Genomic DNA, 22,500 nt, shown 5'->3' on the forward strand with positions numbered 1-22,500 from the left:
AACATTTAATTTAAAAAAAAAAAGTATATTTTGACACTGTTGGTTTCCCAGGAGGCGATTAGAGACACTTGTTGATCTTTGTGTTGCTGAATGTGTGATTGTTGTACTGTCATTTGTGTGTTGGTGTTAAGACTGCCATAATCCTGCAGTCCCTCCAGGATTTGGCAGGCTTTCCCCACCTGATTGTGGTGGTCTAAAATGCGTGAATTCGCAGCAGATATTTCAGAAAGTTGCGGCAAAAGTTGCAATGTTTTACGTTTTTTTTTTTTAATCAACTTGTGAATGATTTAGGTGTTCATAAGTGCTTTTTTTTTATAGGTCAATTCCCCTTTAAAAAGCACATGCAACAAAAATAGGAAAACAAATACTTGGATGTTTTACTCGTTTTATACCACAGACTTAAAAATAGATACTACATGGCAGTAAAAGCACATACTCTCAGAGTGCATTGATAAATGACTGTGCTATTTTATTTAATTATCAATACTAATTTTAATAAAGTTTTTAAAATGTTTAGAATTACAGAAAGAAAAAGGTATTCTCCATGTTTATTTTCACGCTTTAAACATTAATTTACACCCAAACATTAAGAGCATTTGTGAACTGTTGAGAGCAAATTGTTGTTGGTAAACGAGAGAAGATGAGCGATTATCATCACACTTCAACATCTCTAACGTGTAAATGATGCCTCTTTGCAAGGTCAGCATTGCAAATTTAAATATGTTCTTAATTGCCTTACTGGATAAATAAAGGTTAAATAAATATATGAATATTGGGAAGTAATGCTTATATACGACATGACCCAGAAGGCTTAACGCTGTAGACAGGAGTCGGAAGTAGGTTTAAGGCACAGGGGTCCAAAGTGTAACCCCAGGGTCATTTTCCGCCCACAGACCGAGTTTTGTTAGCCCCGCAGCATGTTCAGGAAAAACAACAGGGAAAATGTAGGGGGAAAAGCGCAAAACATCGGAATTAATGACAAAAAGCTGACCATTTCAAACTACTACTACTACTAATAATACACTTATAGTCACCTTTAACAGAGCTGACAGTGTTTTCTTTAAATATACATTGTATAATACCTGTTTTTGACTCTTTTTTATTTTTTATTTTTTTTTACAAAATACAAAAAATATCAAAATAGCTTCCACATACTGACTTTTCAGAGGACAAAGTTTGGACACCCCTGGTTATGGGTTTGTGGGAGGACAATAATTGTGCCGTTTGAGCAATAAAGAGTTGATATATTGTTACGTGTTGCTGACACAAACACAGTAAACTATGAAGTAGAGAGCCACTACATTTGTGCCTGTGGTCCGTGAGTTTGAGACCCCCTTCGGTACAATAAACCATTTCTTCTTAATGACTTAAATTATATTGTGTGTTTTTTGGTCTAAATGTTTGTTGTGTCTGCAATTGCAAAAAAACAAAAACAAAAATGCTTTGTATTTAAACTGCATTTTCTTAATAATATATGTTAATTAATTTACATTAAGTTAAAATTGGTGACCCAAAAAGGTGACACATAGGTTTTTCCATAAGAAGATTTAATTTTTTTTTGTTTTTCATATTTTGTCACATTTAAGTGATAATGACTTGCTCATCTGGGACCTCCTTTGCATCTTTGGACTCTATAGTGCCTCTCCCTGAGGGGCTTTGAGGAAGGGATGATCCCTTAGCTTAGAAGCTATTCAAGATGTCAATATGTGCTGTATATATTTAAAAGAATTACCATAAAATACTTAGATCTGTAGCTGACTAAAATCAGTCTAAAACGAATGAATTACTTCAAGATCTTATTTCAAGCAATAGTATGTTTAATACTGTGTACATTTTTCATATGTTAAAACCAACTACAAATAAAGTACATTAAATACATTGTGTATATTGTGTAGATGCAAACTGGAGCCAATGCCAGATACACTATATTGCCAAAAGTATTTGGCCAGCCATCCAAATGATGAGAATCAGGTGTCCTAATGCATGGAGACTGTTTCTACAAACATTTGTGAAAGAATGGGCCGCTCTCAGGAGCTCAGTGATTTCCAGCATGGAACTGTCACAGGATGCCACCTGTGCAACAAATCCAGTCGTGAAATTTCCTCGCTCCTAAATATTCCAAAGTCAACTGTCTGCTTTATTATAAGAAAATGGAAGAGTTTGGGAACAACAGCAACTCAGCCACCAAGTGGTAGGCCGTGTAAACTGACAGAGACGGGTCAGCGGATGCTGAAGTGCATAGTGCAAAGACTTTCTGCACAGTCAGTTGCTACAGAGCTCCAAACTTCATGTGACCTTCCAATTAGCCCACGTACAGTACGCAGAGAGCTTCTGGAATGGGTTTTCATGGCCGAGCAGCTGCATCTAAGCCATACATTACCACTGGACTTTAGAGCAGTGGAGACCCGTTTCTCTAGAGTGATGAATCACGCTTTTCCATCTGGCAATCTGATGGACGAGTCTGGGTTTGGAGGATGCCAGGAGAACAGTACATTTTGCACTGCATTGTGCCGAGTGTGAAAGTTGGTGGAGAAGGAATTATGGTGTGGCGTTATTTTTCAGGAGTTGGGCTTGGCGCCTTAGTTCCAGTGAAAGGAACTTTGAATGCTCCAGGATACCAAAACATTTTGGGCAATTCCATGCTCCCAACCTTGCGGGCCCCTTCCTCTTCCAACATGACTGTGCACCAGTGCACAAAGCAAGGTCCATAAAGACATGGATGACAGAGTCTGGTGTGGATGAACTTGACTGGCCTGCACAGAGTCCTGACCTGAACCCGATAGAACACCTTTTGAGATGAATTAGAACGGAGACTGAGAGCCAGGACTTCTCGACCAACATCAGTGTGTGACCTCACCAATGCGCTTTGGTCGAACATTCCTATAAACACACTCCGCAACCTTGTGGACAGCCTTCCCAGAAGAGTTGAAGCTGTAATAGCTGCAAAAGGTGGACCGACATCATATTGGACCCCATGGGTTAGGAATGGGATGGCACTTCAAGTTCATTAGTGAGTCAAGGCAGGTGACCAAATACTTTTGGCAATATAATGTATTCCTTTTAGTAATGAAAAGCTTGTAAAAACTGTACAGCCAACGTTCCATCTAAGGTGCGCGCCTGCGCAATTGCGCACTGCTCAAGCGTCCTCTGCGCACAGCTAATATATGCCGCTCACCAAATCAAATCCCATCTGAATTCTAAACAAAATAAACAAATGTATTCTGTATAATTTTGCAATGCAACTCTGAGTGACAGTGACAACAAGCGGCCTTAACGGTGATCGTCAACACCGTTCAATTATTGTAACGTCTATCGAGATGCTTCGAGGCCAGGAATCATATCAATCACTTTATTGAGCAACTGTTTATATTCGGACATACCCACACCAAACCACGAGTAAAAAACTTCTATCTCGAAAAACTAGTCATTTTCTGCCGTACAAACCAGGCCAAAAATCAACTTGTCATCTGTCACCAACACGCATAGCACTAAGCCACTGGTGCGTTTATGGCCACACAAAAAGTCGGACAACTCAAACACCACACAAAGTTACACTATGACTCCTCAGTCATACGTGTGCTTATTTTACTGTCATTTATTATTAATGTTAATTTATTGATATTAATCATGGAATGCTGTTACTAGAGAAAGTTACAGGAATGCACACTTCAGATGCTTACATTTCATTGTGCAACATGAGGATGTTTAAGGGCAACTAAATGTGATCTCTGAAAGGGGTACAAATGATTTCCAAAGCAGGACCCCCACCCAGACATATTGTACAATACTAATCCATAGCTTATGAAAAACAAGATTTCTTTTATTTTCAATACAAGTGGGCCAAATCACTAATATTACAAAACAATCTCATGAAAATGACTCCTGTCATTTGAGTGTTATAATAAAAGATTGGTTTGAGACAGGTGTGCTGCTGGTATTGCCACGTGTGATGTTGCTCACATGTGCTCCACTGAATGCTCAGGGAGTTTTTGTGTTTGCTCACACACATGAACAATTAGAGGGAACATTGTGTACAGCATACGCTACATTGTAAGAGAATATTAATTCACGCTGATATCCATCACCACGGTGGTTGTATGCGTCCACTTCAGCAGGGATTTATTGCTTTTAATTACAGATGTCATCTGTTTCTGCTGAGATTCGCCCCATAAATGAAACACGTTAAGTGCAGCTAATATCAACCATTGCCATATTGGAAATAAAAAAGAACAATTTAGCCTTATTAACTTATTTGGCTCCACTTTGCCATTTGGGGACAATTAGTGGAGGGCACAGGAATTTATGAAAATACATATTCCAACTTTTAAATGGACAATTGTGTACCTGCGAGAGCTGTGATCATACAATGTCAACATTAGAGGGGCCCTCTAACTAACCAAAACCTGATTCAGTTGGACTTTTCCTCCTGAAACCCTGCTAAATCCTTATGACGGGTTTATTAATGGCCACCGGAGAACAACATACTCGCCAACCTTAATGTGGCGGACGACGGGAGCAGCACTGAATGGTCTGAAAATAATTTCTAGTCAAGCGTCCATCTGCTGAGCTCACTTTCATTACTACCAGATGCAGTCACTTTTGTGTTATCTGCCCGGTGGGCTATTGCCATGACGACGGAGTCATGCTGAGTGATGCGGTTTGCAGCAGATGGGAGGTGGAAGTCAATCATGTATATGTTGCCTTCTCGCCCCTCCGCACACATCATACCCATCACAAAGACAAGTCACCTCAAGGCATCAAGTGGTGGCGTCGTTAGCCTTAAAAAGTGGCATGTTTCACAATGTTCCTCTAAGCCTCGGCACATAGACATGCGTCCTTTCAAAAGGAACCGACTGTGCGTAAAAAGATAAAAAACAACACCTGCTCAACAAGTGAAGGTAACATAAACATTAAAAATACAACCTATTAGACAAAAATGACGCAACCCCCAGTCTTGGAGGATGTTCATTCTGTTGTTTAATTTTGTAGGAACAAGCAGATAACAGAAATGACACAATTATAGTCATTTCCAATGGCAACTTTTTGGTTTTAAGAAACACTTAAAAGAAATGAAGAAAATAAATTCATTCATTTTTAGAGCTGTCATTTTTTGGAATCACTCAATTATGAGAAAAAAGTGTGGAATCGTAAATGTGGAGGTTTCCCTCTTGTGTGGGTTCTCCTGGCCGACAGATCTTCACAGTGTGAATCAAGTCTTTTATTTTTCATAAATAGTGGCTTGCTTTCCAGCAATATGTGTTCGTTTCTGGGCGTGTGTCTCTCTCTGGCTCCAACTCCAACAACGTCTCTCGTCCCGGCTGCTACTAATAAGGGCGACAGGTGGTTAGATGGCAATCTACTCACCTGCTGCTGACTTCGAGGCCGGTCCTTACACACCCCGCTCCGCGGCAGGCCCGCAGACCACCCCCCCCTCCACAGTGAACAACAAACAAAAACCACCAACTAGTGATGGGTCCGGCAACACCGATGCATCGGCGCATGCGTCGAGCTCATAGAGCAAAACCCTGTGTCGGTGCGCGTACCGCTTTTATAAAGTCACGTGACCGATCATGAGCTGTTTCGGTCACGTGACCGATACGCGAACTGTGTCGAACTGACGCCTCCTCTGTGCTCTATGAGCGGGTCTTTTCTACAGCCGGAGAAATAATAACTAAGAAGAGAAATCGTCTAAAATTTAATACGTTGGAAAAACTGGGTTTTTTAAATAAAAATGTGTAAAAAAAATAAATAAAAAATCCCAGTCCACAAGCATCCTCATTCACAACACGTTCTCTTAGATTTCCATGTTATGATACATGTTCACATTATTTATTGACTGTATCTAAAAAAGATAAAAATATATTTTTATTTAAATGAAGATATGAAATAATCCTAAATGAAATACATTGATTTGGTTTATATTATTGTATATACTAGGTCATAAAATCAGTGTCAGTTGAGTCGGTCCATAGGTTGCCTGTAGGGATTTTTAATGTCCAGCAGATGTCAGTATTTAGTGACACAGTATCGACACAGTATCGATACAGTTTTGCAATGTGTCGAAACGCTTCATGACGCCTCATCAACCCATCACTACCACCAACTCTGGCTTTTACACCAGCTTGTAGTTATACGAGTGACAAACAGTAATCTCCATTAACCTTTGCTCCAACTTTCTCTGATTGCTGTTGTGGGATCAGCTTTGCAGGTTGGAGTCTTGTCATGGACAATGTTTCTTCAATTTCCACCACCGATTTTAAATTGGATTGATATCTTGACTATTTGCAGGCCAGGAAATTGACCTAATGTGTCTTTCTTCAAGGAAAGTTTACACCGTTTCTGTTCTACAACACGACGCATTATCATCTTAAAAAATGATATTGTCTCCAAATATCCACTGACGGAATGCGAAAAGTTTATAAAATGTCAACGTAATCTTGTGCGTTTATTGAAGATGTGAAGAAGCTTGTTCTTCATGTTTAGGTGTTGATGACGGCTTTCGTCTAACTTGTCTGTATTTAAATCCAATTTTCTTCAGGCGATATCTTTAAGTTTGGTCACAGACAGTGGCTCCAGTTTCCGCCCATTTGTTCTATACTTGTTTTGCTGTGCATTTTCTGTTTTCAAGACGAATTACTTAAAATTTCCTGTCTTGACTTTTTTATGTTTACCTTGGTCTACCAGTACGCTTGCCTTTTGCAACCTTCCCATGTTGTTTTTACTTGGTCCAGATTTTAGACAAAGCTGACTGTGAACAAGCAACATCTTTTGCGACATTGGTGATCATTTTACCTTCTTGAGGAAGTTTGATAAACCCCTTTTTTGTTTCAAGTGACATCTCCCGAGTTGGAGCCATTATTCAAGTCAATCATCACCAGGAAAAATGAGGTCACCTACCTAGGTTCCATTCTAGAGGCTAATCTTTCCTCTGATAAAATGGCAACCAAGGTAATCAAAAAGGTCAATCAACAAACGTGATTTCTCTACAGAATCTCCTCTCTGGTCAACAAAAGCACCATGAAGATTCTAGCGGGAACTCTCATTCAACCCTTTTTCGACTACGCATGCACCTCCTGGTACCCCAGCACCTCCAAAACCCTCAAATCTAGACTCCATACATCCCACAACAAGCTAGTCAGGTTACTTCAAGACCTTCACCCCAGATCACATCTCACTCCTACCCACTTCTCCAAAGTGGGCTGGCTCAGGGTGGAGGACAGAGTAAAACAACTTGCACTGAGCCTAGTCTATAAAATCCGCTACACCTCCCTGATACCGAAGTACATGTCAAACTACTTCCATAATGTAAATGACCGCCATAACCACAACACCAGGGGGAGCTCCACTAACCACGTTAAACCCAGGTTTCGATCTAACAAAGGTCTTAACTCATTCTCCTTCTATGCCACATCAATATGGAATGCACTCCCAACAGGTGTAAAAGAAAGTACATCTCTACCCTCCTTCAAAACCACACTAAAAGAACACCTCCGGGCAACTACAACCCTGGACTAACACCCTCCCCCCACCACATCCCACCTCCCCGGATTGTAAATAATCAAATGTAAATAATCAAATGTATATACTTGTTCTTATGCTTTCTGAGCTCACTATGTTCACTGCTCGCTGTACATATCCTACAAAGTGAGACAGACACTGTTTCAATGTCCATTTCTCAGATGATATAATTGTTGATGACTGAAGTGCTGATATCAACCAAACCTAACCCCCCCACCCCCCCTGGATTGTAAATAATGTAAATAATTCAATGTATATACTCTGATGATTAACTTGTGTGATGACTGTTTTATGCTGATAGTATATATTTATACCATGAATTGATTAACGTGGACCCCGACTTAAACAAGTTGAAGAACTTATGCGGGTGTTACCATTTAGTGGTCAATTGTATGGAATATGTACTGTTCTGTGCAATCTACTAATAAAAGTCTCAATCAATCAATCAATCAAAAAGCTCCCCAAGGTTGAACTCTTCTTTTCAACTGCAGACTAATGAACAGATTTAATCTGATGTAGGTGTTGGCTTTGGAAATTAAAATGTACAGGGTGATTCCATATTTCTTTCTTTGACATTGAGTGATTCCATATTTCTTACACTGATTAAACTGAAAAATAAACTGTTACTGAGGCTCCAGCACCCCCCGTTACCCGTAAGGGACAAGCAGTAGAAAATGGATGGATGATTACCACAATGTATTATCTTTAGGGATGTTCGATAATGGCTTTTTGCCGATACCCGATATTCCGATATTGTCCAACTCTTAATTACCGATACCGATATCAACCGATACCGATATATACAGTCGTGGAATTAACACATTATTATGCCTAATTTGGACAACCAGGTATGGTGAATATAAGATCCTTTTTAAAAAAATAAATAAAATAAAATAAGATAAATAAATTAAAAACATTTTCTTGAATAAAAAAATAAAACAATATAACAGTTACCGGTACATGGAAACTAGTAATTAATGAAAATGAGTAAAATTAACAATTAAAGGTTAGTACTATTAGTGGACCAGCAGCACACACAATCATGTGTGCTTACGGACTGTATCCCTTGCAGACTGTATTGATATATAATGTAGGAACCAGAATATTAATAACAGAAAGAAACAACCCTTTTGTGTGAATGAGTGTAAATGGGGGAGGGAGGTTTTTTGGGTTGGTGTACTAATTGTAAGTGTATCTTGTGTTTTTTATGTTGATTTAATTAAAAAAAACAAAAAACGATACCGATAATTTCCGATATTACATTTTAAAGCATTTATCGGCCGACAATATCGGCAGGCCGATATTATCGGACATCTCGAATTATCTTGATTTATTTGAGCGTTTCTTAAAACCACAATGACTGTAGTTTTGTGTCATGTCTGCTTTCCTTTCTGCAAAGTTAAACAACTGAATGGACATTCTCCATATTTTTTGCCTGGGGTTGTATTTCTATCTGAGGCCCGAGAGGACTTCTCCCGATCTCGTTATGTGGCGGCATTTGAAAACTCTAACCATGGAACATTTTTACAGGTCAAATGAGTTCTAATAAAGAGTTTCCATCTGTAAAGGAACAATAAAAAGTGTTTGATTGCGACCCTCGGCGAGGGTAGGACAGCTGGGTGTTTGAGAACGTTGAGTTAAAGGGAGACATTTGCACATGGCTGTAAGTAAGTCAAATGTTTTGCCTTCGGTGGAACTCGGCTGATACGTTTAACAAACGCAGCGTGCTGCTGTTACGTCTGTGCCATTGCACTAACGAGAAGCTTTTTGCAGCAACGGGAATGTTTAAGTGCAATCAAGGTGACAGCAGAGGAACATTCCCTCTTATGCTCTACATGGTTAAAAGATACACACTTAATTAGGTTTGTTGGAACAGTTTAATAAAGGCCCTTTTTACTCCTTCAGCAAAAAGCAAGGTATAAAAGCACACTAGGATGACCTCAATTCTATCATCATTTGGGCTGAACTAGCACACAAATGCCACTACTTTCAATCTGGAAACTAATTTTTGAGTAATCAATCTTGTTGTTTATTTTAGTGGCGAGTTTGGTCCGTTATACATAATAATTAATCCCAAATCATAAAGTCTATAATTGACAATGCCTAACCAAGATTTCTTTGTGCCCGCTAATTAACTAATGACATAATCATCTTGATTATGAACACACTGCACACGAGTGAATGAAGGGCATAGTTACTCACCATACATGTCACACTAAGGGTGGCAGTATGAACAATGCCAACACTGTCATAAACATGTGCCATATAGTGAAACCACGCTAAACAACGACAAAAACATTTTGGAATTCCCAGAATTCCCTGCAGTACCAACTCTTCCGGGACGCTACAATGTAAACAAACGCCATTGGTGGGTCTACACCTAACATCCACTGTAATACCACGTACAATAGCGTATCTATTCGATACTACTATGATTACATCGATATTTTTTAACATCACAAAATCTTCTTTGTTTTTTTTTCAATTTATATTATGTTTATAAACTCAGAAAATATTTCCCTGAACACATGAGGACTTTGAATATGACCAATGTATGATCCCGTAACGACTTGGTATCGGACTGATACCAAAATTTGTTGTATCATCCAAAACTAATGTAAAGTATCAAACAACAGAAGAATAAGTGATTATTAAATTTTAACAGAAGTGTAGATAGAACATGTTAAAAGAGAAAATAACCAGATATTAACAGTAAATGAAGTAGATTAATAATTCATTTTCTACCACTTGTCCTTAATAATGTTGACAAAATAATAGAATGATAAATTACACAATATGTTACTGCATACGTCAGCAGCTAAATTAGGCGTCTTTGTTTGTTTACTTACTACTAAAAGACAAGTTGTCGAGTATGTTCACTATTTTATTTAAGGACAAACTTGCAATAAGAAACATATGTTTAATGTACTGTGAAACATTTTTTTGTTAAAATAAAGCCAATAATTAAATTTTTTGTGATCGCCTTTATTTAGAAAAGTACCGAAAAGCTTTTGGTACCGGTACTGGTACCAAAATATTGGTATCTGGACAACACTAATACACACACACACACACCAAGCATCCACTGGCAGAAATGTAGATCGGCGCCTATGTTTGTGGTGGCTTGCCACCACTAAATTTGGACTGGCTCGATTAGATTAAGCACTATGTGCCGTAACTTCGCTCCGATTTCCCACGTAATACGCATTAAAAGTAGGGATGTCCGATAATGGCTTTTTGCCGATATCCGATATTGTCCAACTCTTAATTACCGATATCAACCGATACCGATATATACAGCCGTGGAATTAACACATTATTATGCCTAATTTGGACAACCAGGTATGGTGAAGATAAGGTCCTTTTTAAAATTTTTTATAAAATAAGATAAATAAATTAAAAACATTTTCTTGAATAAAAAAGAAAGTAAAACAATATAAAAACATTTACATAGAAACTAGTAATTAATGAAAATGAATCAAATTAACTGTTAAAGGTTAGTACTATTAGTGGACCAGCAGCACACACAATCATGTGTGCTTACGGACTGTATCCCTTGCAGACTGTATTGATATATATTGATATATAATGTAGGAACCAGAATATTAATAACAGAAAGAAACAACCCTTTTGTGTGAATGAGTGTAAATGGGGGAGGGAGGTTTTTTGGGTTGGTGCACTAATTGTAAGTGTATCTTGTGTTTTTTATGTTTTGATTTAATTAAAAAAAATAAAAATAAACGATACCGATAATAAATAAAAAAAATACAGATAATTTCCGATACAGATAATTAAATGTAAAGGACATGAAGTGTTGTGAAATTAAGATATGTGGCAAGATGTATTGGTTTTATTTTGCAGCTCTTACCTCCAAAAATTCTTATTGCGAAACAGCGCCACCCATTGAAATGAATTGCATGTATTCTGACACGTGACTTCTTACCTGTAGTGAAAACCAGTAGTGGTCAACTAAGCCAAGGTGTCTGTAGTACAGCAAGCAGCACACAAACTATCTGAGTACAGAACAGGCTTAAATCTTCCAGCAAAAAGCAGATACGAGCAAATAATCAAACTATACAATGGAATAGATCCTTATACTTTATGAAAAAAAGATTTGTCAAGTGATGTCAAGGACTATATGTCAGTTGTGTTCCCAGACATATAGAACTATTGCGCTCCAGACGCCATTCTACACGACAAAGCAGATGGAAACTTAGAAAAGCATGGAGGTCTACAGCTTCTTTGTGTGTGGCGGGGTCAAGGAAATTGGTGTCAAGACTCTTACGTATAAATAAGCATAGTTTTTTCTCGGGTAAGTTTGTATTTCATAATATACTGTATTTTCCAGACCATAGAGCGCACCGGATTATAATATTATGCCGATGAATGGTCTATTTTCAATCTTTTTTCATATAAAAGGCGCACCGGATTAAAGGGCGCATTAAAGGAGTCGTTATTTATTTTTATTTTTTTCTAAATTGAAAACACTTCCTTATGGTCTACATAACATGTAATGGTGGTTCTTTGGTCAAAATGTTGCATAGATAATGTTTTACAGATCATCTTCAAGCCGCTTTCTAACAGTTGCTTCCGGATGCGCCGTTTTGTGCGCGGTCTTATTAACGTGGCTCACCTTCGGCAGCCTCTTCTCCCCGTCATCTTTGTTGTAGCGGTGTAGCGTGCAAGGGAGGGAGTGGAAGAAGTGTCAAAAGATGGAGCTAACTGTTTTAATGACATTCAGACTTTACTTAAATAAATAACAGAGCAGCATCTCCTCATCCGGAAACAACAACAGGGCCGGAAATGTGTCCTGTGAAAAAACGTCCGACCGGAACTCTAATAAGTTCCTTGGGTGAATAATGTAAATTCACTACACCGGTATGTTTTAGCGCTTTCATGGTGAGTTTACGGACAGATATAAGTAACACATTTACACTATATTAGAAATGGCAACAGTGGAGGATGAATGTCCCATAACAAGAAGATAAGAGAAAAAGAAGAAGCTTATCGACTACGGCGTCGGTACGGACTACAAAGGCGGACACGCACAATTTTTCAGGATTTATGCAGATCCCAAATACAGATCAGCAGGTACGAGAAGGTAAGAAAAGTTGCTTTTGCATAATGTTGCAAAACAAAACGCCAGATGTCTTACCTTATACACACAACATAATAATACTCTTGTGTTTAATACGCCGACAATCCACCAAGCGATGCGGCTTCATAGCTTACCAAAGTCGTACTAAAACATTTTGATAGGTTTTTGAGCGCCGTGTGTAATGTTCTATATTTTCAATGGAACACAAGCGGTAGAAAATAGATGCTGGATGGATATAAAATGTTGGTGTTGTTTACTTGAGTGATATTGCCATCATACCTCTTACCACATATCTCCTATGTTTGACTGCCATCTACTGGTCACACTTATTATTACACCATGTACCAAATAAAATTGCTTCTAGGTCGGTGAGCAAAACCAGAATTATTATGTACATTAGGCGCACTGTCGAGTTTTGAGGGGGAAAAAAGGATTTGAAGTGTGCCTTATAGTCCGTAAAATACGGTAACTTTGCGTCTGCTGATGTTTGTTGTTATTGCACTTGACGTTTACGAGTGGGTGTTCTTCCCGTCTTTATCAAAATATAACTGTAGATGTTAACATTGTGTTTGTGCTGAAAGATTCTTTTATGATTGTTTTAGGTTTTGCTTACATTTGCTTTCTTTTATTTAGACTTGCCGAGTTGGTGCTTTCCCAAACACTCGTATCGAACATGTTTTTAAGAAATACAAATAATATCAAGATAATAATTAAATGGGAAATAGTAAATGTTAAAAGTATATCAAATAAACCTTTAACAAAGGGATCACTGCAAACTCATTCATTCTTCGACTCCGCTCCTTTGGACTGGAGTGTGAGCTGCATGCTTTTCTCGTCGTTTTGTAAAATCTTGCACTTTTCTTCCCTTTTTAATTACCTCTCGAGGAACTCTGAAAAAAACGTTTATAATTTTCGCGATTTGAAAGAAGCATACAGCCGAAAACACAAGCATAGGGCATTTTTTCTTCTAGAAAAAAATAAATGGTTCCTAGCACCCATTGAGAACACAGCTAGCTTGACCACCACACATACTTAACGTGAGCCAGACGTGACGTCAGTAAAATCCAAGCTATACAAAAAGTATTTACAGCGCTTCACTTTTTTTCCACATTTTGTTATGTTACAGCCTTATTCCAAAATAGAATAAATTCAAATTTTTTAAACAAATTCTACAGACAATACCCCATAATGACAATGTGAAAAGGTTGTTCTATTTTTATTTTTCAAATTTATTAAAACATAAAAATTAACATGTACTTAAGTATTCACAGCCATTGCTCAATACTTTATTGATGTACCTTTGGCAGTAATTTGCACGTTCCTTTTTGCAGCACCCTTTCAGGCTCCATCGGGTTGGATGGAAAGCATTGGTTCTCATCTATGATGTCTCTGTACATTGCTGCATTCATATTTCCCTCTATCCTGACTATTCTCCCAGTTCCTGCTGCTGAAAAACATCCCCACAGCATGATGTTGCCACCACCATGCTTCACCTTTGGAATGGTATTGACCTGGTGAGGAGCGTTGCCTGCTTTTCTCCAAACATGACGCCTGGCATTCACGACATAGAGTTTCTTTGTATCTATAAGAATATTTGTCTCATCACACCAGATAATTTTGTTTCTCATGTTCTCAGAGTCTTGGCAAACTTTTTACAAAAAAATGTCTTCTTTCTGGTCACTATACAATACAAGACTGATTGGTGGATTGCTGCAGAGATAGTTGTCCTTCTGGAAGGTTCTCTTCTCTGCACAGAGGAATTCTGTGCAGAGAAGAGAATTTTCACATGTTTTCCCCTCAAGAACAGTAATAATTATTACTCACTTCAGACTTCATAAGACCCACCCAACATAATAAATTATACTCATTGTACAATGTCTGCTGTCATTATAGTAAGGGAAGCGTCTGAAAATCTGGGAACTAAATCGTTACCAAGAAATCTCTTCACCAATGTGTTTCTAAAGGTGTCTAATAACATGTCCTAAAAAGTTGAAATTCAACTCCTGGGGGAAACCTCATAAAAAACTGCACAAAGTCGGGGTACCAATAACCGATTTTTTGAAAATTTGAAAATGCTTAATTTGGCCTTAAGTAACTTGTGAGGGGTCAAACTAGGGTTTTTTTTTATGATCCTGAGTTCATTTATAGCATTTGTTTTTCACTACAACTATTCCTTAGTGGAAAAACTGTCACACCCTTTTTTGCATTTAAATAAAGTTGCATTTATTACAATTTGTTTCACATTAGTCAGAGCAAACAGTGATCCCCCTTGTGGAATGCTTTATGAGTCAATGTCTGCCTCTGAGTATTCATCATAAATGCCATCATCATGAATAGCATTCTTGCAGGTAATGCCTTGACAAGACTCCACAAGCTGAGATGCACTTGACGCTATTCTTTTTGCAGCTGCATTGCCGGCTTCTGCAATCTCCATGGCAATTGCAGCTTGTGAACTGGAGTAGCTCTTCAGGAGCCATGGGGTCTAGAGTTGGAACTGGCTCATAACCATGAACACCTATTGTCCATCCATAGTCACTGGGGTCCAGAGACATGCTCAGTAGAAGGAGCCAGTCTCGAGTCTGTAGGTAGGCACGGAGCGAATGCTGTGCTGCTGCACCCTCTGTTGGAGGTAGAGTCTCCGGTTTGATCAGCCCAGCCGCTGCCTTACGTGAGAAGATGTTGTATCGAACTTCACCCAGAGTAGTACCTGGTCCATGGTAGATGTAGTGGAAGATCGCAGTACCAGCCTGAATCACTGCATCCTTGGTAGCGCGTATGTCCAGAAAGATGTCCATATGCCATCTCCGTTCCTGTCATTAAGGTAGCAGTATTTGTAGTTTTGTCTCTGAATAAGACTCAGTGTATCCCAGCCGGTGCAACTTGTTGATCATTCATTTTGACCCAAATCTATGATCTCAGAGATGAGAGGGCTTGCACCTTTGACTTCACCTCCATGGTTGATGTCGCTGACTGTCCATCCAGCTTTTTCTGCATCTCTCTCCCTACTTCAGCTGCTCTCTCAGCATTGACTGGGTCATCTCCTGTGCTTGTGAATCCTGTAGAGAAAGATACAAGCATCTCTTTGTTGCGTCCGTGGTCGAACGGGTTGTTCTCCTCGAACCACTGGAGGGCAAGTTTAACTGCCTGTGCATCACGCTTCATCTGGGTTTTCCCAAGGTCTCTGTGGAGTGGAGCATGTTGGTTTACACCTTCCTCCATATGCTTGTTGATATTAGAGAAGTGGCTGAGGGTGAGCACCCAGCACTTGTGGCCAGCATCACTGCTTCTCATCCTCCCTCTGCTCAGTCCACCTTCATTAACGTCTGCTCAATGCAGATGTCACACCAGGTGCCAGACCAATCGTGGCTGGAATACCGGACAACATGGTTCCCATGGGCAGTGAAAAGTTCGATGGTCTCTTTGTAACCAGGCAAAGTTTCCAGTTCCTTCATCAGTTGACAGTACAACAGTGCACCTTTGGCATACTGATGATGGCCTGCAGCTGCAAGATGTCCAGCATCCAGGTAACAATGCAGGACAGGTGCCCATCGTGGTCTGCAAGCCGCTCAGTTCGGATGAACATCTTAATAACATTTACCATGTGGTGGTACTGCATCCAGAGTGCAGGTGTTCGTACCCCTTTGGCGAGTCTTTTGAAGGTTTCTTCAAATCTCTGCTCAAACAGTACCACCACTGGATCTGTGTGATTGGCTCCCATCTTCCCATCAGCTACCATCTCCATAAAGGTCCTCATTCCAACAAGCTCCTCCTCGGTGAAGGCATGTTTCATGATGTGCTAATACATGGCTGCACTAATGAGGAGGTGAGTGCGGATTGCCTTGTCAAAACACCCTCCATCCAGGATGTGGCTAGCTGTCGTACTCCCCGGATAAATCAGCTGGATCAGCTCTAGTAGTCCAGAATCCTCCATGATGTTACCAATGGATCCAATCAACTACTGTGCCCTCAAAACACATCAGTTTAGAAATCAAAGGGACACTCTTTCTTAGAAAAAAGCAGATTAAAACAGAATTGTTAAATATAGAGCTTAGGGAATTCTTAATACTAGTAATGACAACATTTAGTTCTAACCTTATAATCAATGCAGTGAAGTGAAACATTTCAAATTGATAGAAAAAGATTTCAATAATACTTACGTAGCTGACATTAAAAGCAGTATATTGTGTCCACCCATGTTCAACAAAGAAAAGGGATGCAAATGGATCCAGCATGTTTGCTGCTAATGTTAAACTCATAACGTCCTCACATTGAAATGCCAATCAACTACAGCAACCATCACTAAACACTGACTTGGCCCATTCATCATGTCAAACATTAAAGAATACACTATTATCTTTTTTATTTTATTATTATTATTTTTTTACATATACCCTGCTTGGTATGTGTGAGTAGGGGGCATTGTCGGGATGAAAGGAGATGTGGCCATTTTTCCACCAGGAAGTGGTCTTGGTGAAAAATAAATACTTGCAATGAACTCACAATATTGAAGAACCCCTAGTTTGACCCCTCACAAGTTACTTAAGGCCAAATTAAGCATTTTCGAATTTTCGAAAAGCGGTTAATGGTACCCGACTTTGTGCAGTTTTTTACGAACTTTTCACCAGGAGTTGAATTTCAACTTTTTAGGACATGTTACTAGACACCTTTATAAACACATTGGTGAAGAGATTTCTTGGTAACGATTTAGTTCCCAGATTTGCCAAATATCCCATAAGATGACCTTACTATTAGGATGCCGACTGATACAATCTTGTTATATTCCTGTTTTAGATGAAGAATGACTCATAATACTCACGAAAAAAGGGCGGGTGGAACCAAGCCTCTTTATTATCCTTACTGCGCGTCTCTCATAATGATTGTGAATAGACAAAATTACCCCAAAAAAGTGCATTTCCCCTTAAAAGACAACAATTTTTAAGAAAAAAAAGGATGTTGAATTACTCAATACTTAGCAAAATTATTCATACAAAGGCTGAACTTACGGTTCATCACTTACATTTACTCCCATTAGATGGTACCTAATCAAGTGGCTGGTGAGTTGATATCAGTCATCTCCTTTCAAAGGCGCAACAGGATTAAAAATAGGTCTCTCTCGGCGAAGCTGTAATTTCGCATAGCTTGTTTCAAAGTCCTTCTTGGTTCCATTAAGGACGTCCAAACTAGCTGTCCGGACATCATAACCATGTAACTTCAGCCTCTGGATGCGATAATTGACGATTTGTGTTGTCAGTTCCAATACGGTTGGGGTTTGTGTGATTTGATACATGCTGATCCCGGCGTTACAAAGTCCCTGGAAGCGTTCAGCCAGAATATCTTCTGGGTAGTAAAGTAATGCAGGACATTTGAGAATGATGTCTCGCAGTTCTGCCTCGGAGCACCCCAAGGTGTCCTGGGAGTACGCCAGGGTGTGGCGCATGCTGTCTGGGTTTAGATCAGTAACAAAACCTTTCAGTTTGGAGAGGAGGTACAGGAGCTGTGCAGTGGTGAAGCCTTTGTCTCTGAGGAACAACATGTTGTGCCTCAGCACCTCAGGCGGTTTGAGGAGTACAAAAGGGTTCTGGGTCAGCAGCTTTTGAAGCCAAATCTTCATGTTGGCCTCTTCTCCTCCGAGTTCCTGGTATGTCTGCTGGAGGGTGCATACCATGTCCTCGTTCTGCTCTACTGGACGAATGAAACTCTGCGGGGCGCTGGCCATTAGCTTGGTGATGATTCGCTTGTTGAGGTTTAAGTTTTGGAAGTAAGTAATGTTGTTACGCTGGTTGCCATGGTAGCTTGAGGATGTGAAGAAGGAGGCTGGGAATTTCTCTATAATACTAACCAGTTCTTTCTGGTTGGGGCACACTGACATCCACAAATCCTTCTGTGCCAGTGTTTGTGCTGGATTGCAAAGCACAGCTTCAGGGTAAACAGTTAAGATCCGGGAGATAATGGGCTCCGAAGCTCCAATGGCCTTCAACAGGTCTGCAACCTCCACTGTGTAAGCCGGACTCTGACGCAAGACCCAGCCTTTCAGCTTCCGGACCTTTTGGATGTCCACAGAGAGATCATAGAGAGCCTTGACGGTCTGCTGGTTCTCTGCTGAGGTGAGTGTTACACACGGTCTGAGGTTCAAAGGTGAAGATGTCACGTGGCGGCACTGAAGGCACAGCATTGCCGTGGCGAGGCGCAACATTGATAAAAGTAAGGCGCTCACTCGGATCACCTATGTGAAGAAAAATAAATTGTAGTGAGGGAATATAATCTACTAACTCTTCGGGGATCATTTTGCAACAAATGCAGCAATTACTGTACATTACATTGGTACTTAAGCATCCCATTGGGGAAATTCTTGTTTTGCATGATGTCGGTCCCTCTTGGATTTCACGCCTATTCATGCAAATTCCATTCATCCATTTTCTACCGCTTGTCCCTTTCGGGGTCGTCGGGGGTCGCTGGAGCCTATCTCAGCTGCATTCGGGCAGTAGGCGGGGTACACCCTGGACAAGTCGCCACCTCATCGTAGGGCCAACACAGATAGACAGACAACATTCACACACTAGGGCCAATTTAGTGTTGCCAATCAACCTATCCCCAGGTGCATGTCTTTGGAGGTGGGAGGAAACCGGAGTACCCATCCCTGCGAGTTATGCGCGGCCTCTCAACTATCTCTAATCCCTGCATTTGTTCAGAGTGAATGAATAAAGAATATATGGAAAATAACTAGTATGTATATGTACATATACAGTGTCTCACCAAAGTGAGTACAACTGTCCACCACTTTTACTACAGTACATATTTTCAAAGAAGAATACTAGAAATTAAGCTTACAGGGTTTCCTGCAGCGCTTTGTTGTTAAGGCGGCTGCCTTAACAACAAAGAGCCACCGCCTAAACTAATATCTTAAAAAGCTGCTTCCCCAGCATTGTCCCACCCACAGAACCATCTGATTGGTTACACACAGAGCGCATGGAGTCAGTGCTCACGGTGGGGTGAGCAGAAAGGTGTTTAGCAGGTAAGCATAAGGCAGCGGAGTCTCCCCAAATTATAATAAACACCTCCAGTCATCTACAACTTAACTACTAGTAACATCACTATGAGCCCGTTGACGGTTTAGAAACATAAGCAGCAGCTCAGCTCGCTCGCAGTCCTTGAGGTGAAGGCTGATTAGCTTTTAGCGTAACGTTAGCTCACTGTGCGGTGTGTGCGTGTGTGCACCCCACATGAAATGAACAGCAAAGCCCTGTCTGTCTGAGAGAAAGACAAGCATTATTGACCTCCAGTTAACAACTAAGTTATTTCACTTTACCTTTTTTCTGTGTTGAAGCAGCAAAAAACGACATGTTAAATGAAGAGTTTCCTGAAGCTGTCTCTGATAGTTTATATAATAATGTAACTGCATCATAAAGCCTACATGAACTCCATGGTGTTCAGGGATGAATAGTCTCTCCTATTGCTATTGTACTATTTTTTCAGCTATAGTTACATTAATCATTAGTAATGTAGCAGCCTAGTTTTGAATGGCAGGGTCCCTGCTATCACATGTTGATAAAAATATAACACTTACATAATAAAAATCAACTACAGGCTTCCCAAATGCTGTAATAAATTAAGCATGATGAATTGAGCATATGTCAGCATGTGGCCCCACTTTTAACACTTTTTTTCAAACGCTTATCGCAAACGCTTACTTTCAGTAAGTCATTAATTGGACTTAATAAGTCATTATTTTGTCGTTATTTTGACTTAGTAAGTCATTATTTTGACTTAGTAAATTACTAAGTCAAAATATTGACTTCCATCCATCTTCAACCGCTTATCCGGAATCGGGTCGCGGGTACAACAGCTCCAGCAGAGACCCCCAGACTACCCTCTCCAGAGCAACATTAGCGACTTCCTCCTGGGGAATCCCGAAGCGTTCCCAGGCCAGAGACGAGATGTAATCCCCCCATCTGGTCCTTGGCCTGCCGCGGGGTCTCCTCCCAGTGGGACGTGCAAAGAGGACCTCCCTAGGGAGACGCTTGTGAGGCATCCGCACGAGATGCCCGAACCACCTAAGCTGGCTCCTTTCCAAGCGAAGGAGCAGCGGCTCTACTCCGAGTTTCTCTCGGGTGACTGAACTTCTCGCCCTATTTGTAAGGGAGATGCCAGCCACCCTTCTGAGGAAACTCATTTCGGCCGCTTGTATCCACGATCTTATTCTTTCGGTCATTACCCACACTTCATGACCATAGGTGAGAGTAGGAATGTAGATAGCTCGGTAGACCGAGAGCTATGCCTTCTGGCTCAGCTCTTGACTTAACAAGTCATAATAATGACATACTCAGTATCTCAGGTAACTAGGACTGTTTTGTGATTTGTTTTTACTTAACGGAAAAAATATTGAGCTATACTGTATATCGTATATCGCCATTCAGCAAATGGATGTTATTTTGAAATGCTAAATATTTTTGTTTATTATAAGATATTGTTATTTGGTATTTTTTTTAATAAATATGTGCTCAATGTAATCAGAGTCTGTAGTCTATTGCCTCCCCAGGCTGTGGTGGCAATTAGAAAAACGCTTTGATATATATTCTGTTGCTTTGCTTACGTAACTAATAAATACATTGAAAATCCTCCTGGAGTGTCTAGAACTTTTAACAAGCAAATTTAGTTTTCACACAGCCGCTGCAATAAAGCGCACATGTATGCGATGGTGTGTGGGGGCGAACAGTTTCTTTTTGGTTGTTTTGTTTTTATTAATGCACACATGTAAAAGTGCAATTTCAATGTTGATGTAGTGCATTTACTAGTCGTTTATTTAAACTATTTTAGGCTATAAAGTGTGAATTATTCGATTACACGATTAATCGAAAAAGCATAGTAATTAATTGATAGCTGCAGCCTCAATAATAATGCAAAGATTTGTATTTGAATAAGCATACAAATTTGATATTAAAAAATGAATAAAAATAGTCAATCAAAGTATTAGAGCTGGGTTACATCTCTACAGCTACAAAACAAATGTACATTCTTCAGCCACAACCCTCTCTTTGACCTAGGTAAACTACTGATTACTGGGGAATCTTTTCCATTAAACGTGTAAAAAGTGATACTGTGTAAGATAGGTCCAAACCACATTTATTGCACTTGAGTAGAAGACTTGTTGTCAGCGAGTTTGCTGTTTCATATGGTAAGAAAATAAATGGTTCCTAAGCATCTTATTCTAATTATATTGATGATACTACACGTTATCAGTTCATTATTGATCATGCTATGCACACACTTGGGTAAAACGGAATCCATCCTATTTGGGTCCCCCATCAACCTTAAGAAAGTCAATGACTTCACTATAAAAGTGGATGACATTGTTATCACCAGGAAAGATGAGGTCACCTACCTAGGTTCCATTCTAGAGGCTAATCTTTCCTGTGATAAAATGGCAACCAAGATAATCAAAAAGGTCAAACAACGAACGAGATTTCTCTATAGAATCTCCTCTGGTCAACAAAAGCACCATGAAGATTCTGGCGGGAACTCTCGTTCAACCCTTTTTCGATTACGCATGCACCTCCTGGTACCCTAGCACCTCCAAAACCCTCAAATCTAGACTCCAAATATCCCAGAACAAGCTAGTCAGATTACTTTTAGACTTTCACCACAGATCACACCTCACTCCAACCCACTTCTCCAAAGTGGGCTGGCTCAGGGTGGAGGACAGAGTAAAACAACTTGCACTGAGCCTAGTCTATAAAATCCGCTACACCTCCCTGATACCGAAGTACATGTCAAACTACTTCCTTAACGTAAATGACCGCCATAACCATAACACCAGAGGGAGCTCCACTAACCACGTTAAGCCCAGATTCCGATCTAACAAAGGTCTTAACTCAATTCTCTTTCTA

General features: G+C 39.8%; 1 protein-coding gene across 3 annotated transcripts in view; it reads right to left on the reverse strand.

Moving 5' to 3' along the window:
• Positions 1-14,745: 14,745 nt before the first annotated feature.
• The window catches only part of mterf2 (mitochondrial transcription termination factor 2), an 8,958-nt gene continuing 1,203 nt past the window's right edge, over positions 14,746-22,500 (reverse strand). The window contains exons 1-3 of one of the 3 annotated variants that reach the window (XM_062035516.1): positions 18,934-19,753; positions 17,634-18,839; positions 14,746-16,581 (exon numbers count right to left, since the gene is read on the reverse strand). In XM_062035516.1, the coding sequence (XP_061891500.1) occupies positions 17,682-18,839; positions 18,934-19,026 (1,251 nt within the window). In that variant the 5' untranslated portion in view covers positions 19,027-19,753 and the 3' untranslated portion in view covers positions 14,746-16,581; positions 17,634-17,681. Of the gene's footprint in view, positions 18,840-18,933; positions 19,754-22,500 lie in introns of those variants that run through there. The other 2 variants (XM_062035515.1, XM_062035519.1) reach the window with 2 other exon arrangements.

This window comes from Entelurus aequoreus, linkage group LG24 (assembly GCF_033978785.1).
Source record: "Entelurus aequoreus isolate RoL-2023_Sb linkage group LG24, RoL_Eaeq_v1.1, whole genome shotgun sequence".
Classification (NCBI taxonomy): Eukaryota; Metazoa; Chordata; class Actinopteri; order Syngnathiformes; family Syngnathidae; genus Entelurus; species Entelurus aequoreus.